At 41.3% G+C, this 18,164-nt stretch overlaps 1 protein-coding gene across 1 annotated transcript in view; it reads left to right on the plus strand.

Moving 5' to 3' along the window:
* nbeaa (neurobeachin a) overlaps positions 1-18,164 on the plus strand; it is a 60,634-nt gene that overhangs the window by 25,439 nt on the left and 17,031 nt on the right. The window contains exons 13-33 of the mRNA XM_078266720.1: positions 1,731-1,810; positions 2,210-2,272; positions 2,650-2,747; positions 3,525-3,617; positions 5,550-5,658; positions 5,789-5,870; positions 6,154-6,277; positions 6,394-6,586; positions 7,190-7,876; positions 8,063-8,503; positions 8,844-9,061; positions 9,242-9,395; positions 11,263-11,443; positions 12,013-12,137; positions 12,319-12,387; positions 12,488-12,656; positions 12,979-13,349; positions 13,896-14,032; positions 15,729-15,883; positions 16,798-16,924; positions 18,019-18,138. Coding sequence (XP_078122846.1) covers positions 1,731-1,810; positions 2,210-2,272; positions 2,650-2,747; positions 3,525-3,617; positions 5,550-5,658; positions 5,789-5,870; positions 6,154-6,277; positions 6,394-6,586; positions 7,190-7,876; positions 8,063-8,503; positions 8,844-9,061; positions 9,242-9,395; positions 11,263-11,443; positions 12,013-12,137; positions 12,319-12,387; positions 12,488-12,656; positions 12,979-13,349; positions 13,896-14,032; positions 15,729-15,883; positions 16,798-16,924; positions 18,019-18,138 — 3,796 coding nt within the window. The remainder of the gene's footprint in view (positions 1-1,730; positions 1,811-2,209; positions 2,273-2,649; positions 2,748-3,524; positions 3,618-5,549; positions 5,659-5,788; positions 5,871-6,153; positions 6,278-6,393; positions 6,587-7,189; positions 7,877-8,062; positions 8,504-8,843; positions 9,062-9,241; positions 9,396-11,262; positions 11,444-12,012; positions 12,138-12,318; positions 12,388-12,487; positions 12,657-12,978; positions 13,350-13,895; positions 14,033-15,728; positions 15,884-16,797; positions 16,925-18,018; positions 18,139-18,164) is intronic.

Genomic DNA, 18,164 nt, shown 5'->3' on the forward strand with positions numbered 1-18,164 from the left:
AAGACGATAATTAAAGCTGCCCCTGAGACGCGGTTTAGATGGATATAAGCTTTGCTCAAATCCTCTTAAAAGACCTTTTAAAATGGAGGTTGCACTCACACACGTTCACCTGGTGCATCAACGTTTGACACAGAGCTGCTGGGTAACCATGATGGATGGTGAGTGTCACAATTCCATAAACATGTACCAGCTTGACAGATAATGATGACGAATCACAGGGGAGTGCTTCAGTGTCATGTTTTGGCTTTGTGTAGAGCAGGTGAACCGATGAAAACAATACACACTCATATGATTCAAGGGCAGCAGAGCATGACAAAATTACGGCGGTAGAAGCTTTGTATTTTCCTTTGACACACACGGTCTTTTATGTTTCTCTTTGCTTTACTTGCGCTGGCTAAGCAGCTGCGGGTCAGATATCGGTTTAAATGTTCTGAGAGGACGAGGTGCATTTTATAGAGCTTACAATAAACACAGTTTTCTCTTGCAGTACTCTCCCTTTGTAGCTCGCTTAGAATAAGGTAAATTCCAAACATCCTGACACAGCAAAGTGTGCGGTGGAAAAAGCACATAATCCGGCTATCGTAAATGCTTATTGTTGCCAAAGACAAACCTATGTTGAGAATGTAGAATGCTGATGAGAACCGGTAGCTTGTGAGGTTTATTTTGTACTGACTGTTTGTTAATGACATCTGTAGAAGAGTAGTTGAGGAAGATGGATAATGAGTAGGAAAGTCAACTTTATCTGGCTGCAGTTGCCACTGGGACCATTACAGGGAAAATGTCCTTATTTCTAAAGATTGAGTTATATTACTTATATCATTCTTGCTTTGGTCGTATGCATCTTTTCTATTTGGCACCATATTCTATTAGTTAGTTGTTTGGCAGCCGTTTTGAGCTGATTCATCACAGCCCTAAGCTTCTAGTGTATCTGGCGCACACATTAAACACCTAAAAAATGAATTAAATTCAGTTACAACAATAAAAAATGCAATGCCGGCATCTGAGTTGTCGGTTTTCCTCTTTTAAAAAGGGCTACTGTGCCATAGTTTCAGAGGTGAAAGGAAACCTTTGCTGAAGCTAAATGCAGCCACATTTCAGAATGAACAAACACAACAGTTGAAAACACAACCTTTCCTGAACCTGGTGGCTATTTGGGGCTCTTAAAGCACATGATTAAAGGTCATGGAGGCCTGTGGCAGTTATGAATCATGGCAAAATTGAGCTAAATCCTTCAAGAACAGCAAAGATGTCGGAAGTTTCAGAAAGAGGCAATGACATCAGACCCACATGAGGAAATGCTTGTGTTATGCGTCGGATGCTTTTGTGTTTTTTGCTCGATTTATTTCTTTGAAGCCCACCACAGCAAACAGCTGATGGAGTGCCAGAGCTTTAAAGTAGATACAGTGGATTACAATGCTTGTTTGGTTTGGATCATTTGGTCGTCAATCACATAAATTGCCAAGTATTTGCTGTAATCAGTTAGATTAGTATAACTATAAAATATCCAGATTGCCACAGTGCTTCTGGAGTTAATGACCTGATTTACGGTTCTATCGTGCGCTTGTGTTAACATGTTTTTCTCTGCTCTTCAGGATCCCTAATAAAACCTAATATCAGTACAGAGTAGGCCTCACTCAGACAGAGCTACAGACTTATTTAGCTGATCATTATCGTGCATAAAAATGAATTTTTAACAGGAACTTATTCTTTTGTTTTCGGTGATTGTTTAGACGGACCACGACCATCCCAAAAGGAGATCATCTCGCTCAGAGCCTTCATGCTTCTCTTCCTTAAACAACTCATACTAAAGGTACAGTAAGGGGAAAGGGCTTACCTTTATCTTCATCGCATAGTTTAAGTTGCAAGAAATAACTTTTTTCCATTATGTCCTCCGTTGTTTTTTATCCCCCCTGGGGGCTGTGGGCTTAATCTAAAATGTGTGTGTGTGTGTGTGTGTGTGTGTGTGTGTGTGTGAAGAATCACATTATAGATCAGCAGCCTGAATGAAGCACTATGTCTTTTGTGTTTGTGTGTGCTTGTGTTGATTTTGTTCTTGTATTTATGTGCGTGTAAAGTTGTTGCTGCCTAACGGTCAAAATTCATCAACCAGGAGCAGAATAAACAAAGTCATCCGAGCTTAAGAAAAATGTAAAAACACCTGAAGATCATGAATGATTCGTTTAAAGATGCCATGTCTGTTTTTTCACAGGACCGGGGCGTGAAGGAGGACGAGCTGCAAAGCATTCTCAACTACCTATTGACCATGCATGAGGTAAATGCTAATTTCTGTGCCAAAGAGACACTGTCAGAGAGGGCAAAAGAGTGCGACACAGACAGTGAGAGCGTTTGAGTGGAGCTGGTGGCAAAATGTGCATTATAATTTGTGGGCCACTTAAACGAGTAAGAGTGTGAGTCAGCTTCGGGGCTGTGACAGCATGAAAAATGGCGCAACAATGGACTGAACAGAATGTACTCTTCTGTAACAATTATATCTACTCTTGTTCTGAAATACCACCTGTTCCTCCACAATGCCCCCTCATTGTCCACCCCTACAACTCTCTCTTTGTCCTCTTAAACCTCTAGTCGCCCCTTCGGGCTTCCTCTTCCTTCTTTTTTCACCTGTTCATCTTCGCTTTCTTTTCTCTGCAGGATGAGAATATCCACGACGTGCTCCAGCTGTTGGTGGCTCTTATGTCTGAACACCCAGCATCTATGATCCCTGCATTTGACCAGAGAAATGGAATAAGGTGAATGCTACACACACACACACACACACACACACACACACACACACACACACACACACACACACACACACACACACACACACACACACACACACACACACACACACACACACAGACACACAGACAGACAGACAGACAGACAGACAGACAGAGACACACACACACATTTATATCTTTTACGACTCAAAGTAATTTACAAATCCAGCAGTGAAGATTTTAAAAGCAGTGAAAGATTTAGACAAGCAATTGTATTCTCTAACAAAGTAACGTGTGACCTTCGTCTTCATTATATGATTTCTCTGATGAGCAAAAACATCCTCAGTTTTTGTGCAGCAACTGTAACCTAAATGCTTTACTACACGGTTAAGCTATTGTTTATATGTTCAGTTACAATACTGATGTAACATATACGAAGGGTAGCTTCAGCCAGGCAGCATGATTTCTAAAAGACGGATTCAAAATGTGCTGCTAAGTCCCCTAAAGCACAACTGCACATTGATATGTTTTTGGTTGCTATGGTAAATCTCCCGTTGCCGCAGAGCTAGTCAGCAAACTTTGTTGTGTGTCCCATTTTCTTTTACTTTCATGTCCTCTGAGCACACTCAGCACGTGTTGCTAACTTGGATGGAGGAGGATGTTTACTGAGTGTCAGGCAGCAGGTGTTTACTACACACACAGAAGAACAGTTTTTTTTTTTTTAACTGTTAGCCTACATCTAAGGTATTATAATTCCTTCATTGACATGTAATCAGTGTGGCTGTGTTTGACATGTTACAGGGTGATCTGCAAGCTTCTGGCCTCTAAGAGCGAGAGTATCCGCGTCCAAGCCCTCAAAGTCCTGGGCTACTTCCTCAAGCACCTTGGTCACAAGTCAGTACCTTTTTATATCTCTGTGCTTTCTGTCTGGTATATAATGTGGTGTTTGGTGCTCAGTAAATGGTGATTCACTAAAATAACGGGAGCACTTAAATATTTTCTTATGTCACAACGGAAATACTGCATCACGGCTGTTAGATTGAGAGGCCTCACATAGAGTGTGAGAAAACCTACTGCAGTAAAAACTGTGGCGGAACCTCCAGTGAGCCTTAGAAGGGCTGTTTGTTTGTGTACGTAAAGATAATGTCCTCATCATCAAGTCCAGGCGGAATAATCATTCTGACAGTGTGCACTGGCAGGGAGGTGGAACCTTGATGAGCAGCAATGAATGCTGGGGATTTATTCATCCCATGTGACATACAAGCCTATCCCTGCACGACATGGGAGCAGGCTGCCAAGCTGCACCTGAGCCCTGCACCTTTAGTGCCCCACCTACTAAACATCTGCTCCAACCAAACATCCTGTAGGGCTGCCTCTTTTGAGTTTACATGTCAATACTTATAGAAATGTAATATTTATCCAGGAAGCAATTTAGTGATATTTTACACTTTTGAAAGACATTTCATAAATGAATTGAACATAACCTCTTTCTTTGGGATTAACCGATAATCTGATGATTCGAATGATGAAAAACATATGATTTTCTGCTATAATCAGGATTTTAGAGCCACTGAAATGTTTTATTGTATTGTTGATCTCATAGATTAAAAATAAACCAATTCAGATTATATTGGGGAATTGTTGGATTTCTGTAAAATGATAGTGTGTGTTCTAAGACCTACTTTATCTGTAAAGTGTCCTGAGATAACTTCTGTTATGATTTGACACTACACTACTACATACCATTTTTAAATTGAATTGAAAAATGTAATTGAATTATACTGGGTTTCTAAACTGTAGTTTGAGAGTCAATGTTATATCTAATAAACAACTGTTTTAGATATGTTCTGCAGTGTTGCTGTTGATATTGTTTCTAACAATATATGCATGCAAGCATGTAACCCCTCATTTCCACATCTGATTGAAAGCAGAGTGAAACTGTGTCGCAGGGGTATCAACAGGGCATCGCTTTGATAAGAAATGAGCTGTTGTGGATGAAATGTATACGACTTTGTTTCTTGAGGACAGTGGCTTACAACAGTCCACCAACTAATGGAGATCTGATAGCTATTTTGACATTTCTTTTAAAGATAAGTGTGTGCGTCTGTATATTTTTAACCACAGTCGCTGTCTTATGTCTCATGGTGCTGTCTTATTATGACAAACCAAGATTCATAGACATAATGTATTTATTTCTGTGTAAAGTATGCCATCATGCCCTCAGCTTAATAGTTTATGTTCTATTTGGGACTGTATGTCTATATTTCAGTAAAATGTAATTATTCTGTTAAAAGAGAGTAACATTAGTAACATATTAAACTGAAACATTAAAAACAGGATAATGGGAGCTAAAGGATTTGTTAGATATATATGTGAATAGTTATTGTACTAACTTTCCATCATTTCCTGTTTTTAACAACCTGATTACAGTCAGGAATATACAGAAGCTCTAAGCAATATTGTCTTCATTTAATTTTTTTTTTTAAATCCTCAAAGTTAGTCAACCCTGATTTCTGATTCTCTCTAGTTAAAAGCCTCTTAGAGACACAATTTTCGCCCACTGGCAAGGTTAATTGTTAAAGTTAATGATTTGCAGCCATGCAAACGTTGCCCCAGTGCCGCCTGCAGTGTTGCCGTTCTGTTAATGTCTCTCGTTAATTTCTCCTGTTGGTATTCATTTCTCATCCTCTTTGGTCCCATCATAACTGACAGGGCCACATGGTGCCACCTGCCAATATCAGACTGTCATCAGGCCAGTGGCAATCAATGTCAGTTTCAGCTGTCATAAATTCTTTTATGAATGTCTTTGTGTATGTCTCCCTGCAGGAGGAAGGTAGAGATCATGCACACGCACAGTCTTTTCACACTGCTGGGGGAGAGGCTGATGATGCACACCAACACGGTTTCTGTCACCACCTACAACACTCTGTATGAGGTAGGTGATTGGCTCATTGACATGCTATAGCAACGTGCATGAAGTGATGCCCTTTTAGTCTGTAAATTGTCAGAATTTGAGTGATAGTCGTGACATTTAATTGACGGCTGTTAATCCTCTGTGTGTGCAGATTCTGACAGAGCAGGTCTGTACTCAGGTGGTTCACAAACCCCACCCTGAGCCCGACTCCACTGTCAAGATCCAGAATCCCAGTAAGTACAAAAACACTGTAGCCTGCATCTGCCATGTCTCTCTGCGTTCTTGGGTCTGCCAATAATGCAGTGTTGTTTTAATGGAAGTAAACAGACAACAAAGCCTCAATTCAAAAGCCGACACTGCTCCCATCTCCCACTTATTAATATGCCTCTCACTCTCCTGTCCCTCACATTTTTCTCTCTCGTTCAAAATACTTTTATATATTTGCTTCTCTTACTCTCTCATCTCATTCTTCTTCCCCTTTCTCTCCTCATTCCCTGGTTTTTACCTCCCACCCAGTGATTCTAAAGGTAGTGGCCACCCTGTTGAAGAACTCCTCTCCCAGTGCTGAGCTGATGGAAGTCAGAAGACTCTTTCTTTCTGACATGATAAAACTCTTCAGTAACAGCCGTGAAAACCGGCGGTAAGAGTACACAAATGACTAGCATTTATTCAACTACTTGTCTATTGCTTCTTATATTTTGATATTAAGCACACGCTGCAGCCCAACTCACATACAGTGTTTGTGTTTTGTACCAGCTGCCTGCTGCAGTGCTCTGTTTGGCAGGACTGGATGTTCTCCCTTGGCTACATCAACCCCAAGAACCCAGAGGAGCAGAAAATTACCGAGATGGTGTACAACATCTTTAGGATCCTGCTCTACCATGCCATCAAATACGAATGGGGAGGGTGGAGGGTCTGGGTTGATACCCTATCCATCGCACACTCCAAGGTGAGAGTGGGATATGCACTTTAAGTATCAAAGAGCAAAAGCATCTTTGTACACTCAACATTTTGCGTTTACAATCATCAATCAATCATAAAGGAAATACATTAATGAAGCAACATAAATACCCATTTCTCCATCCTGAGGTGCCTCAATAGACAAGAATGCCATGCCTTACATTTGATGATATTGATTGGTATTGATATTTTGAGTGAAGCTGTCTTAAGTGCTGACGAAAGCCTTATTGATTTGTACAAATTGACTATATTTATCATACTTCATTTTTCAGTGACCTGCAAGGCTCAGAGGAAGTATCATGCTGACTGATGATTCATCATAGATATCATTTGAAATAACTGGTCATCTCTCTGTTTGGAATTTAACTCACCCGTTCTCTAATGGCAGTGCAAAAGCGAGGGAACATTATGGATGATGATCTAATAGCCCCTTTAGACTCGCGTCCCAGTTTCATCCATGCAGCCGTTGGTACAGATTATCTATGAGCCCATAAGGACTACCTGGTGGAGAAGTTATTGATGTGAAGACTGACTATTGTCAGTGCTTGTGTCCCAATCACATAACCAATGATATCCCCACCATCTTTCACAGGTGACTTATGAAGCCCATAAAGAGTACTTGGCTAAGATGTACGAAGAATACCAGCGTCAGGAGGAGGAAAACATGAAGAAGGGGAAGAAAGGCTCTGTGTCTACCATCTCTGGACTTTCCGCTACACCCGCCCCTGTTGTCAACGGCAACCTGGAGATTGACGACAACTCACAGACACAGACACCCGAGAGCGAGGCAGAGTACAGCGAGGGAGCTGGCGGAGACTCGCGCAACCTCCTTGCAGAGGGCGCTGTGAAGCGACCCAATGGAGAAGCCCTGACACCCGGGGAGCAAAGCGCTGGTCCAGGGGTGAGGGTGGAGGTCCATGACCTGCTGGTAGACATTAAAGCAGAGAAGGTAGAGGCCACAGAAGTAAAGCTGGATGATCTGGATTTGTCTCCAGAAGGCCTTGGTGGAGGTGTGGGTGGAGGTGGTGGTGGAGTAATAGAGAATGGACCTCTGGTAGAGGTGGATTCTCTCCTGGACAGTGCTTACTGCGCTGTAGTTCAAAACCTAAATGGGAATCTGGTGCCTAAAGATGACACGCCAGGCTCAGGGGTTGGCATGGGATCAAGCCTGGGGCTTTCAGGAGTCAGTCTGGAGGATGATGGGAACATGGGTCCGCTCATCACATTGGCTGACGAGAAAGACAGTGTCCCGAGCAACAACGGATTTCTCTTCAGCAAGGTAGGATGTGATATGAAGATTATTGTCTCTGATTACTTAAGTTGTATCTGTGGAGCCACATCTTTCCCTTCTGATCTACAATATAATACCACCAAACTGTCCACTTGCTTTCTGTCCTTAGTCTTTCTACTTTCCTTAATTCTTGATGTTCTTTTATGTTTTTATTACCCCATTCATCTCTTCCAGGTTGACGAGAAGCTGCTTCCAGCTCTGGCAGCCACAGACCCTCTTGTACTGCCGAGTCCAGACCAGCCCACTCCATCAGGCCCAGTCCCGTCTCACTCCACCACCAGCGCCAGTGATGACCTCAGCCTGCTGGCCCACATGACTAGCTGCGGTTCTGATTTAACACAGAGCCACACTGCTGGGGAACTTCCAGAGGACGGGCCCTTCAAGATCGAGAGCCCCCTTGCTGACATCAGCTCTATTGCAGAGGCTGAGAGCCAAGCCCAGATCCAGGGATCTAGACCAGATTTCCCAGAGGGAGAGGGCACATCCGGGGCAGAGGGAGAGGGCACGGGGCTTAAGACTGGGGGAGACACAGCCAGCACCACCTCTGATACAGAGAGGTCGGATGATGGGAAAGACAAGGACACAAAGAAGATCCAAACTACTGCGACCACTCAGGTGTGTTTATCTGTGTACTGTACATGCGTCTGATTTTGTTGTTCACACAAGTCTGCAAGTAAGTTGCTGGGTTACTCTAATTGGACATGGCTGCCCCAGTGTTATTGTCTATGTGTATTGATTTGCATTAAAAGCTCAGCTTTCTCTTGGAAGAAAGGCAGTGACTGCCCACACGTGAACTAATTCTTTAATAAATCAGGGAATACAGAATAAGAAGTCCCAGAGAGTCTTCTGTGTTTTTTTTTATGAAATTTAATTTCAAGTTTTATATTAGACTAGTAAGGGATGTAATGAAAGCCCTTTGCTGGCTGACCGAATCTTTGCCCCCACCATGTTGCAGGCCCTCCATGGTCGTACTGCAGCCCAGCTGGAGCGGGACCTACGCGTTGATCTAGGTTTCAGGGGCATGCCCATGACGGAGGAGCAACGCCGGCAGTTCAGCCCCGGCCCACGCACGACCATGTTCCGTATCCCAGAATTCAAGTGGTCTCCGATGCACCAGAGGTTGCTTACTGACCTGCTGTTCGCCCTGGAGACTGACGTGCATGTGTGGAGGAGGTGAGCTTAATAAGCTTATACTACTAGCATGTATGCCTTGTTTTCAGGGCATCTGTATTGATGACACATGTATTGCAAATTAAATTAGACTGAGCATATTCAAGAAGTAAAGTGTTACCTATGTGTCAATTTCCAAACTGTAATTTGGTATCGTCCTCCAACTGTTATTTCTTATTTCAGCCACTCCACCAAGTCGGTGATGGATTTTGTAAACAGCAATGAGAACATCATCTTCGTCCACAACACGATCCACCTCATTTCTCAGATGGTGGACAACATCATCATCGCCTGTGGAGGCATCCTGCCTCTCCTGTCTGCTGCCACCTCCCCTTCTGTAAGTGGCTCTACTCTGCCCCTCTGTGGTAGGAGGGAGAACTGCAGGTCAACAGCTGCTTCATAGGCCTGTAACTCAGGTGTTAATGCCACACACTGATTTTGAAGAACCTGATTCCCCGTTCTCAGGGCAACATTGATCTTGCATAATTCAATAGGTTAAAGAATGTGTGGTGTTACATTTTGTAGCCTATAAAAATGAGATATATATATATATATATATATATACACAAAAACAACTAAATCTCATAGACCTTAAAAGTTGAATTTTATACTTGCAAAAAGTTATGATTAGTTTGGCCTTGCATTTAAAAATGAGTAAACCAAATAAAATTTCAATTTTTTCTGGATTCCTCTCATCTATATCTCCATATATTTTACTATCAATCTAACACTTCTTGCACAGTATTTTAACCTTTATTTGAGCTTTGTTCTATTCCTTTAAATTAACAATCTACTTAATTTGATAGTTTGATAATCTATTTACTTTAATCACCTTTCTTTTCCTCTCTGTGTTACATGTATTCTGTGTACTTTCTTGTCTTTTTTGTCTGTTTTTTTGCATGTGCAGAGTTCTAAGAGTAGTGCCAACACTGTAAGTTGCAGTTTCTTTCTCTCTTTCTATTCTACGAATACTTTGTTCTGGTTTATTTACCATTGTGACTGACACTAAACCTTGCTTGTCTGACATGCATAGTGTTTCTATTTGTTGTGCTTCTTTGCTGCTAATTAATACTCCCATATACTGTTAGGTCATAATCTATTGACCTCTCTGCCTCCGTGTATCCAGTTCCTAAAGTTATAGGAACTAGATATACTGAACTAGATACACTTTGTATAATATTTTAATGCTGTTAGAATTTTATACAAATAAGGGGGATAGAAAAGACTCAAAGGCCAGGAGGTGCATCGATAATAAGGAAAAATTAGAGTAAGAAGATATATTTAGAGTTTCCATAAGTCCTTAGGGGTTGCATCTGCTAAGCCTGTCCCATTTGTATCAACACAAAAGAAGGCGGGAGGAGCCGGACCCCAGAGGGGGTCAAAGGGAGAGGAGGTGACCCCTGTTCCTGGGGGAGGAGGCGCAGGGGGAGAGGTGCGTAAATAGCCTTAGACTCCCACCATCACCAGAAGAGCTAAGAGCACCAACCCAAGCCTATCTGTCCTCACCTTGTGTGTCTGTTATTCCCCAAATGTCTGTTCTCACTTTCTCTGACGAGCCTCCAGATGCTTGCACTTTGTCGACTCTCCACAGCCCTGCACATCCTACTTACTGAAGCAGAAACATAGCAAACCACACACTTGGTTTGCAAGTTTTAATCCCTGCTTTGCTGCCTTCAGATTTATTTCCATTGTAGATATACTGAACATTTGGTAATTTATTCACTTAGGTTGGTGTCAACATAAGAGGAATTTGTTTAATTGTCTATGAAATATATTGTAGGCTAGCTTTACCTGTCTGTACACTGCCACTGTTACTGCTAATAGGCCACACTGCTACTGTCACGATCCCACAGTTACCATTACCTGTGTGTCACCAGGCTGTACTTCCTTTGTGTTGTGTAGAACACCTCATGCGTTGCCAGATTTCATCATTTAAGTATCACTTAATCAGCATGATACTCAAGGTTGCTTTTCCTTGTTTGTTGGTATAGCCAGCCATGACCGTTGTGGTCATGCTCATGTAAGACATGATGATATTACATTTTCCAAAGGTTACTTCTATTGTTTTAAAAAAAAAAAGAGAATACTACATTATTTCACCACTTTCTAAAACTAGTGAGAAAGCATCCAGTTTATTGTGTTAGCATGCTTGTTTTTCACTGAATAACTGGCAAGCATGTGTGTATTTATCCTCCCTTTGCCAGACGGAGTTGGAGAACATTGAGGCAACACAGGGCATGTCTTCAGAGACAGCAGTCACCTTCCTGTCTCGTCTCATGGCCATGGTGGACGTACTGGTGTTTGCCAGCTCTCTCAACTTCAGCGAGATTGAAGCAGAGAAGAACATGTCGTCAGGAGGGCTGATGAGGCAATGCCTCCGCCTGGGTGTGTGTTAGTTCAATGTATCTTTTCGATTAATTTCATTTAATCGGTTAGTCTATAAGACGTAAGAATAAATTCCCAGAGCCTAAGGTGACGTCTTGTCAAGCTGGATACACAGAATTTGTCATTTTTGCTTTAGAAAATGAATTAAGAAATTGTTGTAGATTAGTTTTCTGCCAATTCATTAATCATGAATTAATGCCTAAAATGGGTGTGCATTGCAATAAATGTCATGACAGACACCCAAGAAAACAGACAAATCAACGTAAAAGTCACTCAAATTGTGTAGGATTTTACATTTGATTTCTGAGTCTATAAATAAACTATTAAACTCTATTTTCTCATTTTGTGCATCTGCTTATTTATAATAGGTCTTTGATTGAGTTGATTGATTGAAATTGATTTATATTGCATGTTAATTTTGTGGTATTGTTCTTGGATCGACTGGACATACAGAAACAAATACATTTACGCATCTGTAGTACATTAAAAAAAAATGCTATGCCATGTAATAAACCCTATGCAGTATACAATACTTACAGGTTTCATCTGCACCTTTTTGTGTCCATCAGTATGCTGCGTAGCAGTGAGGAACTGTCTGGAGTGCAGGCAGAGACAGAGAGACCGAAGCTGCAAATCCTCCTTAACCAGCAGCAAGTCACAGGACAGCCTCCACAGTGCCTCCACCACCAGCAAGGTACCACACACACACACACACACACACACACACACACACACACACACACACACACACACACACACACACACACACACGCACATACATCAAATGCACATCCTGCACACAACACTTAAAATCTGACACGGAAACATGCATATGTATGACACACCACATTTGACATTCTGTCATCCATATTTAGCAGGATCCAGACAGACTCCTGCAGGATGTAGACATCAATCGTCTTCGAGCTGTGGTTTTCAGAGATGTTGTAAGTATTTGTTTGTGTGTTGTATACAGTATGCATATGGGTACAAGTGCGAAGAGTGTTGTGTTAACTGAATAAATGTGTGTGTGTTATTTTGCTGTAGGATGACAGTAAGCAGGCTCAGTTTCTGGCGCTGGCAGTCGTCTACTTTATCTCAGTTCTCATGGTATCCAAGTACCGGGACATTTTGGAACCCCAGCGAGAGATTGGAAGGTCCACTAGCCTATCAGGGAGAAGCATCCGCCACGAAATTAACTCCCCAACCAGTACAGGTGATTCTCGCTGCAATATCCTCAATATTAGAGAGTAATCTTGGATGAGCTGGTGGTGATTCATCATTGTAGCATTTGTACAGTGAATACTGGCTTCAGATTAACAACAATACCTTTGTCAAGAATATGAGACAATTGAGGATGAAAGAGAGAAGGACGAAGAAAGAAGGGTATCACTTGACAGATAAATAAAGCTTACAAGCAGTAGGAAACCGCTGAAATTGAATAAAAACAGACAATACTGTATGTTGTGGAATTGTTTAGCAGTGCATTTTACAAAGAGAAACTCTTATTCTTTTGCGATTTGTGTGTGTTCCTCCAGAGCATCCATCCACAGCCTTCTCTGACCGTGATAAACAGACCCCCACTCCCGTGGACGACTCTCCCCGGGCAGGCCTCCCACACACAGACTCAGGCATCGGAGAGGAGGGCCATGTGGCCGGATCCTTGAACGGCTCGGAGATGGGTCTGGGGCTCGGCCTCGGCCTGGTGGGGAGAGAGACGGACAGAGACAGGGACAGAGACATGGGAGGAGTAGGTGGGGGAGGAAGCACAGATCTATTGTGTAGTCTGTCAGATGTTAGGAGGTCACAGGAGAGCCTTCTGGATTCTCCCCACAACCCCAACTCCAGCCAAGCCCCGCCTTCGTCAATCTCCAGCATCAGCCAAACAAACAAAGGCATCAATGTCAAGGTTGGTCTGCCTGGCTGCTTGTATCCAGATATGTCTAAATTTGCGGATAGAGTTGATAAATGTTGTCCAATGTGGTCAGGAAATGCATATGCATTTCATTTTCACTACTGAGGGCCCATGCATCCTTCAGCACTTTCAAATCTGGTTTGTATGATCAAGCCACATCTGTATTTTTAGCTGTGTGGTTGGGGTTGGATCACCTGAGAAAGATTTTAATGCCAGGTCTGAATAGGGTCAAGATCTTTCCACATATTCAACTTTCAGTGAGGCTATTTAAGGTTATGTATCATTAAAACATGCCAACTGTTCTTACTCATATACAGTCATAGTTTACTGCTGGAAAAAAGTTAGTTGTTCTCTATGTTGGATTTTGTCTGAGGCAATAATAATGTTTTTCAACAAATATTATAGCCTACATTGAAAACAAAATGTACAAAGTTACGGTACTTGAGAAGTTAAAAAACAGCCAAGAATTAGTCGAGCCATTAAACTCCTTACAGCCTGTGTCCTGTAGTCACCAGATGGGTTGTTCTCTCTGAAATGCAGGAGATACTGAAGAGCTTGGTGGCGGCTCCAGTTGATGGCGGGGATTTGGGACAGGAGTCTGGGCCGACACCCTATCACCCAGACCCTGCCCTGAAGACACACCCCATGCTGCCCATGCAGTTCCACTCCTTCGACAGGTCAGTCCCAGTTACTGTTTGACCTACAAGAGGCAGAAAAACAGACAGAGACATCAGAGTCAGTACAGCCTGACACATCCATCAATGAATCAATTTTTCCGGCCAATACTGATCTTTTGCTGATGTGTTTTAGTGTACTGCTATTTCTCAAATTGCTGTACATCAGTTTTGGAAAAAACAGTGCACACAAACATCAATCAATTGATTAGTATTTAGAAAATGGCCTTCCCCTTTGAACAGAGCTCTTTGGATGGAAACATTTACAGGCTTACATAATGTGGTTTACTTGCCAGCAGTCACATTGATTTATTTAGTGAAAATCCAATAATGCACAGATAAGAAAAAAATAAAAGGTGAATTCTGCACCATGGCTTGTTTGCAGGAAACCACTTTTACTGTGCACTACATTGAATATAAAAACAGAAAAACAATGATTGTTTTAGTAGCAGCGATACCATGTTAATAAATCATGACTGAGACGGTTGATTTTATTATTTATTCCCATTTTTGTCGACTTTAGACTGTCAGACTAAAATCTTATAGGGATAAAGCTATTGTTGCTGAATAATAAAGTTATTTGACATGACAGGACATAAACAAAGTCTGAAAAGGTTAAAATGTTCTTCTCTTGTCTAAACTGTTAACATATCGACTCTCTCACTGAGTGATGACCTGCTTATATCTCCTATCTCCTTGATCCTGCTCTGTGGCAGTCCTTGAGAGCTAAGTTATTGATTGAAGACAGTGTGCATAATACATCACGAATAGCTCCATATCTATCTCCAAGATGGCCACCCGATGTACCTGTCTGACCCATGCAGACAGGCTTGTTAAATCCTATCCATATAAATTAATGGGAAATACATAGTTACTAACAAACAGTATTTTAATAGTTTTTAAACAAAGATATGTTAGTTCTTCTAAACATCACTGCTCTATTACCCATACTTTTGAAATTGAAATGCGCACTATCCCTAGTTTTTTGTTACAAGCTTATAAGAAATAGAAATAAATGTGATTTTATTGTGCTACATATTGATAAATGCATATATGGATTATATTAGCAGCACCGTTTTATGTTTCTGAAAACGTTTTACAACAATTAAAAACTGATCTATAATCTGAAATGGTTATTGTGCCTATGATACTTTTTTTATTTTTGTTTGATAACTATCTATTTGTTTGACATTTAAGATACTCCCTGATGTTGATATTGACTGGAGCTTCCAATAGTCCCATAATATTCTTTTTAGCTCCCGGAAGTTGTTAACCTTGTTGAGTTTGAAAACAAAGAGAGAAATAATCTTGTGATTTGGGCACACTCCTGGACACTGTAACAAAATAAGGATGTGTATCTTAAAAAGGTTTGTGAAAAAAAACAGTTTAAAATGATTACAAGCATTAGAGGTTAAAACTATTCATGTTTGGTAAACAAAGGCTATATTCATTTTATATGATTTAAATCTCAAAACTGACTTTACAGGGTTAAACAACTGTGTAACACGTTTAGGTGCTCTCCGTAGTATTATTATTATTATTATTATTGTCATCATCTCAGTGGCTACTGAAGTCTATTGTACATTCATCCTCACAGATGTTCTCACACACTGACCAACACCCAGAGCCATGATATCACTGAGGAGCATATCGCGTGTGTGCAGGTTTGTCTGATGCCTTTGTGTCTCATCTATTACAGGAGTGTTATGGTTCCAGTCAAAAAGCCGCCACCTGGCAGCCTGTCAGTCAACACGGTGGGCACGCCCACCACTAGTGGAGCGGCCACTCCCGGCAGCACACCCAACATTTTTGCCGCTGCGACTGCAACACCCAAGAGCATGATCAACACTACAGGTGAGAGATAACACACAGATGTAGTGCACTTATAAAAACATATGTTCTTCACACCCACTTCTATCAATTTAACTCCTGAATCTATATCTTTAGATATTTTTGCCCACATTAATTTTTGCACTGGATCTAGTTAGTGTGCATTTAAGGAGAGGCAGCAGACACACACCTGCAGTTTGACGAAGGTGCTCCAGCAATTCAAAGGCTGCTCCATAAAGCAGCGCTGAGTTTCCTCTCTTACTAAAAACTCTTTGATGCTTTACTCTGAACAAACTAGAATAGAAACAAACCGAACAAATAGTACTGGCAGATGCTTTCACGATTAGTTTTAGTTGTTCTCAAGGGTGGGATCCAGATCAGTGGAGTTGCAGATAGGACAGCAAGTGTAAGATATCCTGGCCACAAACAAGAAAGTTAATTTCATCTCTGATGTCGGACCATGCACCTTTCACATATTTGGTACTCCATGTCGGGAAAAAAAAACAGATACAGAGAAAAGCATGTATTAAATATTCTTTGACCCAAAGAAGGATAGAATAAATTGATGACAAAATAAGAATCAATTACACATTCACTGACCATTCATTGTAGAAGAGTGGATTTGTATTCAAGGCTTTGACAGCCAGTCAGACATATTAGACTGTATCATACATGCATAATGGACAAGGAAGGGATTTGTTCCCCTGAATGGATTCTGTGTATTGATTGCAAAGCTATTTTCACAAACTGGGGCCATTACCAGAAGACAAGCAGCAGCACGTCCGGTGAAATAGTATCCAAATTGAATTTGGTCGCAACTGACCGGGACATTAATACATTTCCTTTTTTGTTATCCTGTGCGATAATCTTGGTCATGCTTGATTCATGTTACAATGTTCTTATTTTTCATCACTCTCCCTCCTCTCTGTTCTGTCAAGGTGCCACAGACTCTGCCTCTTCTTCCTCCTCCTCTTCTTCGTCATTTGTTAACGGTGCTACTAGTAAGAATCTGCCAGCTGTGCAGACGGTGGCACCCATGCCAGAAGACACGATGGAAAATATGAGGTCAGAGCTCTCAACATGGCACCGCTCTTCATTCACTTTCCTCCCGCTCTTTTTCTCCTCCTTTTGGCTTTTGTTTTTACGTTGATTTGTTTGTTTTCTTGGGTGCCTGTCGTTTTCCCACTTCATTCCTGTCCCTCTTTCACTTCACACTTAGGTCTTCATCCTTCCCAAATAATGATCACTAGCAGCTCACTCTCACAGTCATTACTGATATTATACAGCAGGGTTAGATTGGGGACAACCAGGGTGCACCCACATGCTTTTTGAGGCCTAGGTAAAAATGCCTGATTAGTCATTACATCTTTTAAGAATGTCAGGAGCAATGTAGATGCAAAAAAAAATTCTGATATGTTAAAAGTTTACCAAATCTTAAAGAAAAGACAAAACTTGAATTGCTAATTTGGTAGTTGCACTGCGTGACAAATGACTAGAAATCAAAAGTCACTAAAAACTGTTGAGTTATCAGCCATTAAAAGGATATTGGACTGATCCAGATATTGCTCTTTAAAGCTGATATTAACTAATAATATTAGTTTTCTGAAAGCTAGTAAAACTCCTTAATCTGTGATAACTCACTCACTCACATATGTTTTGCTCGCATGCACGCATACCACCCACACATCTCACTCAGTCTACACTATGGTGCTTTTCATCCCTGACATGGCAGCTGTGTTTTAATGTCACAATTACAATATACTGTAGAGTATGCAAATATCAGCAATCCTGATGGATTACTTTTTTGAAAACATGTAAATGAAATTGTCATAAAAATCAATGTTTTAGGTGTGTTTTAATACTTTGTATAGGCATCTGACACTCGCTAATAAAATATAAGATGATATGCTAGTAATTAGGAAATAGCATTACAATAAAAAATATATCTTCTTTTTTTTTTGCCATTTGTACTGTAACATTTCTGTCAATGTACTCTCTCCTTAGACATGTTAGACAGTTTGTTGTGATATGTGCAGTTAACGTGTGCTTCTGAAAGTGCACACGCATGTGACAGAGAGCGTGCGTGCGTGTGCATGTGTTCTTTAATCAGTGTGCATGTCTGTATGTGTGTGTTTGAATGTGTGTGGTTTGTATTGCAGTTCCTATTGTGAGGTGGCGCAATGTGCGCTGCGCAGCGGTCAGACGCCCCCTGAGCTCAAGTCTTTTAGCTCTCTGGCAGGCTTCCAGGCAGCTCCCCGAGATGCAGGACAGTGTTTTAGGCAAGGAGATACTCGTCCACCCCTTT

This window comes from Sander vitreus, chromosome 13, assembly GCF_031162955.1.
Source record: "Sander vitreus isolate 19-12246 chromosome 13, sanVit1, whole genome shotgun sequence".
Taxonomy (NCBI): domain Eukaryota; kingdom Metazoa; phylum Chordata; class Actinopteri; order Perciformes; family Percidae; genus Sander; species Sander vitreus.